Raw genomic sequence first — 7,347 nt, forward strand, 5'->3', positions numbered from 1 at the left:
GTAAAAGGGGACGGGAGTTGAGGAAACGTTGTTCTAGGTCAGCCATAAAGATGTTAGCATACTGTGGGGCCATGCGTGTACCCATGGCTGTGCCGCTGATCTGGAGGTATAAGTTGTTCTCAAACTGGAAATAATTGTGGGTGAGACCAAAGTTACATAGGTCTGCTATCAGGTTGGTAGTGGTGTCCTCTGGGATAGTGTTGTAATTGCTTGTAATCCGTCTTCATGTGGGATGTTGGTGTATAGAGCTTCTACATCCATGGTGGCAAGGATGGTGTTATTGGGGAGGTTATCGATGTTTTGTAGTTTCCTTAGGAAGTCAGTAGTGTCTCGGAGATAGCTGGGGGTGTTGGTTGCAAAGGGTTTGAGCGTACCAATACCAGAGATGATGGGACGTCCGGGGTGTCCAGGTTTATGGATCTTGGGAAGCAGATAGAACAATCCTGGTCGGGGGTCAGAAGGTGTTTCTGTGTGGATTTGTTCCCGAGTAGCTGTAGGGAGGCTTTTAAGGAGATAGTGTAGTTTCTTTTGGTATTCCGAGGTGGGATCAGAGGAGAGAAGTTTGTAAAATGTGGTGTTCGAGAGTTGTCTGGTTGCCTCCTGGTTATAGTCGGCCTTATTCATAATGACCACAGCACCCCCTTTGTCAGCTGGTTTGATTATAATGTCCAGGTTGTTTTTGAGACTCTGGATGGCATGGTGTTCAGCGCTGCTGAGATTGTGTGTCGCTTGTTGTCGTTTGTGAATAATGTCAGTCTGTGCGTTGTTGCGGAAGCTTTGTATATAGAAATCCAGATTGTAATTCCGACCGTCAGGGGGAGTCCATATAGAATTATTTTTCCTTTGGTGTTGATAGGGGGGGATCTGGTAGGTCAGATTGATGTTCATTGGTGGTTTGGAAATATTCTCGGAGGCGGAGGCAGTGAAAAAAAGCCTCAAGGTCACCACAAAATTGTATCCAGTTTGTGGGGGACGTGGGGCAGAAAGAGAGACCCCGGGACAAGACAGACTCTTCTGCTGGATTGAGTTTGTAGCTGGAGAGGTTAACAATATTATCCGGTGGGTTGAGGTAGTTGCTGTTGTAGCCTGTGGTATGGAGCAGGTTAGAAAGTTTGTTGTCTTTTCTTTGTTGTAGGGAATAGAAGTGTGTATAGTAGATTTCTTGTCTGGTGGAACAAAACTCTTGCAAGGTGTCAGTCGGCGTGGATGTTTGTCTTGAGATGAGACGCTCTAAGTTAGAAATGTCATTCTTGATGGTTTTCTGTTTCTTGTATAAAATACTTATCAGGTGATTCCTTAATTTCTTGGATAGTGTGAGGCAGAGTCTTTCACTGTAGTCAGTACAGTATGTTGATCTTAATGGATTGTTCACTTTCAGTCCTTTGGGTACAATGTCCATCTTGCACTTGGATAGAAAGATGATGTCTGTCTGTATCTGTGCAAGTTTCTTCATATGGTTGATGGATTTCCATTCCAAACGGCTAAATGTAGTGCCTTGCATGTAGAATAGTAATAGAAATGTAGCCGTGTTAGTCTGGTGTAGCTGAAGCACACTAATACCAACCCTGGTACCTTCCCTTGCAACAAACCCCGTTACCAGCTTTGTCCACATATTCTCTCTGCTGATACCATTATTGGACCTAACCAAGTGAGTTATAAGATCAAGAACACATATTCCTGCGCCTCCAGAAATATAATTTATGCTATCATGTGCCGAAAGTGTCCGTCTGCTATGTACATTGGACAAACGTCTCAGATACTTCGCCAAAGGATCAATGCCCACAAAACAGATATTAGACAGGATCACAAAGAAAAGACAGTTTCTTGCCATTTCAACCAAAAAGGACATTGTCTCAACGACTTAACTACCTGCATCCTGCTACAAAGACCTTTTAAATCTGCACTGTCATTCATGCTAAAATTCGACACTTTACATCTGAGTCTGAACAAAGGATCTAGTTATCTTACCCATTACAAAGATAGCTTCCCCAATTATCACCTCTAATATCATTAGCCCAGAGACATTCACCTCCCCCGCATCCCCCTTCTGTTCTGAAATTTGATTTGTCCTTTTCATATGTGTTCATTTTTTTTAAATTGTATCCTTTGGTATATATGGTTGTGACTATTTTCTTCCACTATTTGATCTGAGGAAGTGGGTCTGGCCCATGAAAGTTCATCACCTATTAAACCATCTTGTTAGTCTTTAAAGTGCTACATAGTCCTGTATTTTGCTTCAGCTACACCAGGCTAACACAGCTCATTTCTATTACTATTCTTGATTAAACAAGGCTGCGTCCCTCCATGTTGGGGAAACTCAGACTGTCCCGGTTTAGCTTTGTGCTGGCCTATTGAGGTTGTGGAACTGAGCAGTGCAAGCCCTAAGATCTGTCTATGCAAGGCTCCCTCCACTGGGAGGCTGGGTTCCTGAGGGCCTGAGCCAGGCACGCCAAGGGCTCCCCACGACTTTGATTTAATAAGGGAGTTTCTCTGAACTGACTCTTGTTGCTTCAAGGTGTCTCCCTGCTAAAATCTTGTTTTAGTGGTGTCAGGGATTCGAACCCAAACGGCTTGGTTCGTTGTCTGACTGCAAAGAGACAGGCAACACCAGCAAGGGCCAATCACAAGCTCTTTATTGAAGAGTGCACACTACAATAGAGAGCAGCCCATCTCCAAAGAGAACCAGCCACAATTTTAGTAACAAGTAGGTTTATATAGACAGTTCCGTCGCGTCATAGAATATTCGCCCAAGCAACCCACTCCCCTTTTTCAATTAAACCTCCCATATCTATGCATATCTGGCCAACTATACAATGTGACCTTAAGCAATTCATAATGCATTAGCAACTTTCTTACCAGCACAGAAGACAAGTACCAGGCAACAAGGAGACATGGAGTTAGGAACAAACAGAGGGCAGGAACAGGGAGTTAAGATCAGAGGGAGAACAGAAACAGGGAGTTTCTTTATCAGTTCTCAAAACAAGCTGTTCCACATCACAGCAGGTACAAGAATGCAATTTTTCACTTATCGTACTTTTGCAACTTAAGCAAGTATGTAGGGCACACCCTTGCTTGAACCATGGGTACGTCTACACTACAGCGCTAATTCGAACTAACTTAGTTCGAATTAGTTAATTCGAACTAAGCTAATTCAAACTAACGCGTCTAGAACTAAAAACTAGTTCGAATTAGCGTTTTGCTAATTCGAACTAGCGCGTCCACACTGATTGGACGCAGGGGGGCATTTAAGGGCAGCTGAAACAGGTTCTGGCAGGGCATCAGGTCAGTAGTTGCTTTGTGTGGCTGCTGTCTGAGGCTATCTGAGGCTCGAGCTTAAAGGGACCCCCCTGGACAGCCAGTTCTCAGCTTTTCCTGCTTCCTTGCCAACCTCGCCGAGGGACAGCAAAGCGTTGGTCTCTGTGCCCGTCTGTGTCGGTGCATCCCTTCGGGGCCGCTGCCGCAGGTGGCAACATGAAGCCACAGCTCGCCCTGCACCTTCTGGTGCACTTTCTGGACTTGCTGCTGCAAGCCTGCCAGCAATGGCTTGAGGCTGCCTGGCACCACCTGGTGCACGTCAGCCCCCTGCCTCTCCGCCTGGCCGCCCAGGAGGACACCAGCACCGACTGGTGGGACCGCATCGTCCTGGAGCACTGGGAGGACCGACAGTGGACCCAGAACTTCAGGATGAGGAGGGACACCTTCCTGGAGCTCTGCGAGTGGCTCGCTCCTGCCCTGCGCAGAAGGGACACTCGCATGAGGCCCGCCATCCCCCTCCAGAAGCGGGTGGCCATCGCCCTCTGGAAGCTCTCCATGCCGGACAGCTACCGATCCGTCAGGAACCAGTTTGGCGTGGGGAGATCCACCGTCGGAGCGGTGCTCATGCAGGTATGGCACTCGTCGGCCACCGAGCCGGGGGGGGAGAGGGGCTGCGAGGAGGGGATGGGCCGCCCCAGGGACAAAGGGGGGGCGGGAGGAGGCGAAAGCGCCCCGCACCGGAGGGGTCGGTCTGTCCCAGCCGTACTACACGCAGCCAGGGGGGTTGCTACCGGGAGTGGGGCGCGGGGCACTGCCAGGGCATGAACGCTCCCAGCCACCCGGGCGCCCCACTGATTGGCGCTTTGCTGTGTCTCTCTCCGCAGGTGGTCAAGGCCATCAACCGGGTGCTGCTCCGCAGGGTGGTCCGCCTCGCCGACCCGGACGCCGTCATCCGGGGCTTCGGCGCCCTCGGATTCCCCAACTGCGGGGGGGCCATCGACGGGACGCACATCCCCATCCGTGCCCCGGAACACCAGGCGTCCCGGTACGTCAACCGCAAGGGGTACTTCTCCGTGATCCTGCAGGCCGTGTGAGACCACCGGGGCCAATTCACGGACATTAATGTGGGCTGGTCCGGCAAAGCACATGACGCCCGGGTGTACCGCAACTCCTCCGTGTGCCAGCGGCTGCAGGCCGGGACCTTCTTCCCCGACCGCCACATCAGGGTCGGGGACGTGGACATGCCCATGTGCCTTGTGGGGGATGCCGCCTACCCACTGCAGCCGTGGCTCATGAAGCCCTACACGGGGCACCTCAATCCCTCCCGCCAGGCCTTCAATGCCAGGCTGACCAGGGCCCGCATCGTGGTGGAGGGTGCCTTCGGGCGACTGAAAGCCCGCTTTCGATGCCTCCTCACCCGTCTGGACCTGGCCGAGCACAACATCCCTCCTGTGGTGGCAGCATGTTGTGTGCTCCACAATTTGTGTGAGCGGAAGGGGGAGGCTTTCCTGCCAGCCTGGATGGCTGAGGCTGACCGCATGGCTGGACACTACGGTCAGCCCCGCACCGCCGCCATCCGGGAAGCCCAGCGGGGGGTCGTCCGGATCTGGGAAGCCCTGCGGGAGAGCTTCCTGGTGGAGGAGGAGGACTGACCTCTCCCTTGCATGCCCCACTGGGGCCTTCTTCCACCCTACCCCCCTTCCCCTTTCCCCTCCCTACCTACTGTAAAATAAAGACACCTGTTTTTCAAACAAAAACGTATGTTTATTTAACATAAGTGGGGTGGGGGGAGGGAGGGGGGGAGGGGGGGAGAGGGGAGGGGGAAACCTGGGACGAGGGAGCTGGAAGGGGAGGGAAGGGAGGAAGGGAAAGGAAAGCTCAGTGGTGGGAGTCCGGCTGCCTCTCCCGTCTCACCACACTGCGGGTCCGGGGGCGTCGGTGGGAAATGGTTGTGGAGGGGGGGGCAGGAGGGACAGGGGGTGTGGAGGAAGGAGGAGCGGGAGCAGGAGGGGGAGCAGGAGGATAAGGGGGAGCAGGGGGAGGAGGAAATGGGAAGCGGTCGAGCAGGCTCTGGAGGTGGCCTCGCAGGGCACGGCCCTGCTCCTCCAGGGCCTCCAGACTCCTCCGGCGCAGCCTCAGGTCCTCCTGGACCCAGTGGTCCTGGGTGCGGAGCTGGTGGTCCATGAACCGGAGGTGCCGCCTTTGGTACTCCTCCTCGTTCCTGGCTCTCCTGCTTGCCCGGGCACGGGCAGCTGCTGCAGGCGGGGTGGTGCACCCTGCAGGCCCAGGTGCTGCAGCTGTAGTGCAACAAGACCAGCAGTCAATTACCCCAGGGGCCCAGGTGTGTGAAACCCAGCTCCCCTCTGCAAGGCCAGGGCCCCTGCAGGATCCCCAGCTGCTGCTCCTTGGTGGGCAAGGCCCAGGCGCATGGTCCCGGGGCTCCCTCTCGCCCCAGCCCCCTGTACACATAAGGGGAGCATGATGGTACTCACATGTGGACGCCTCCCCGGCCTCAGACGACACAGGCGAGCGGCTCTGTGGGGTGCCTCGGGGGTCCCGGGTCCTGGGCAGGTTGGCGGCAGGCTCCTGGCTCTCAGAGCCCTCCTCCTCCTCCTCCGTCTCCAGGAGCGGGCCCTCTGCCCCGGGGTCTATCACGTCCCGGGGGCAGGGATGGCATGAGCCCCCAGGAGGCGGTCCAGGGCGTGGAAGTGGGGGCAGGCCTCCGGGTCGGCCCCTGGCTGGCAGGCCCGGGAGTAGGACTGCCGCAGGTCCTTAATTTTGCACCGGACCTGCTCCCGGCTGCGCTGGTGGCCCCTGGCGGCCAGGCTGGCAGCCATGCGGCCGTAGACGGCCGCGTTCCTGTGGCTAGTGTGGAGATCGTGGACATTGGAGGCTTCCCCCCAAACCTCGATGAGGTCCACGATCTCCGCACTTGACCAAGCGGGCGCCCGCCTTTTGCGCCCCCGGGCAGGGTACTGGGAGCCGCCAGGCTGGTCCTGGGGAGCAGTGGAGGGCTGGGTGTCATCGGGTGGCTGGCTCATGGTGTGGCAGGTGCAGGGTCTGCTGGCACGGGTGCTGGCAGCCTTGCAACTGGCACAAACTGTGTAGCCAGCCCGTGGCCCTTTAAGGGCTCCGGGGCCGGGAGGGGGGCAATAGAGTTTCCCTGGTGTTGGCCAGAGTGGCCACCAGGGAAACCTGGGAAGCATTAGCCTCCCACTAGTTCGAATTAAGGGTCTACACAGCCCTTAATTCAAACTAGCTAGTTCGAACTAGGCTTAATCCTCGTAAAATGAGGTTTACCTAGTTCGAACTAAGCGCTCCGTTAGTTCGAATTAAGTTCGAACTAACGGAGCGCTAGTGTAGCACCTATCAAAGTTAGTTCGAACTAACGTCCGTTAGTTCGAACTAACTTTGTAGTGTAGACATACCCCCAGTCCCTAGTTCTGCTCAAATAAACTAATTTGAATTAGGGCATCTAGACCTAAAAACTAATTCGAATTAACGTTTTGCTAATTCGAAATAGCATATCCACATTGAGTGGACCCTGAATCAAAGGTAAGGCTGGCCAGAACCAGTGCCGGCAGGGCATCAGGGTCGGACATAGGCTACGTCTACACTGGCATGATTTTCCAAAAATGCTTTTAACGGAAAAGTTTTCCGTTAAAAGCATTTTTGGAAAAGCACGTCTAGACGCGGTTTTCCGCAAAAAAGCCCCAATCGCCATTTTCGCGATCGGGGCTTTTTTGCGGAAAACGGTACTATGCTGTTTACACTGGCCCTCTTGCGCAAATGATTTGCGCAAGAGGGCTTTTGCCCGAACGGGAGCAGCACAGTATTTCCGCAAAAACAGACAATCTTACATGAGATCGTCAGTGTTCTTGAGGAAATTCAAATGGCCAGTCTAGACACAGCCTTAGTGTGTGGGGCTGCTGCCTCAGGCTAGCGGAGGTCTGTGCTTAAAGGGACCCGACCCCCCATCTCGGACAGACAGTTCTCAGGTTTCTCTGCTTGCTGGTCCACCTCGCTGAGGGACAGCAAAGCATTTGTGTCTCGGAGTGCTCTGCTTGCCCTCACTCGGGACACCACGGCACT

General features: G+C 54.0%; 1 protein-coding gene across 1 annotated transcript; it reads left to right on the forward strand.

The window, feature by feature from the left end:
- The first annotated feature begins 2,064 nt into the window (after positions 1-2,064).
- On the forward strand, positions 2,065-4,989 carry LOC142818380 (uncharacterized). The gene is made up of 2 exons (XM_075897754.1): positions 2,065-3,885; positions 4,140-4,989. The coding sequence occupies exons 1-2, from the start codon at positions 3,472-3,474 to the stop codon at positions 4,347-4,349; spliced, it is 624 nt and encodes a 207-aa protein (XP_075753869.1). The 5' UTR covers positions 2,065-3,471; the 3' UTR covers positions 4,350-4,989.
- The last annotated feature ends 2,358 nt before the right edge of the window (positions 4,990-7,347 follow it).

This window comes from Pelodiscus sinensis, chromosome 15, assembly GCF_049634645.1.
Source record: "Pelodiscus sinensis isolate JC-2024 chromosome 15, ASM4963464v1, whole genome shotgun sequence".
In the NCBI taxonomy this organism is placed as follows: domain Eukaryota; kingdom Metazoa; phylum Chordata; order Testudines; family Trionychidae; genus Pelodiscus; species Pelodiscus sinensis.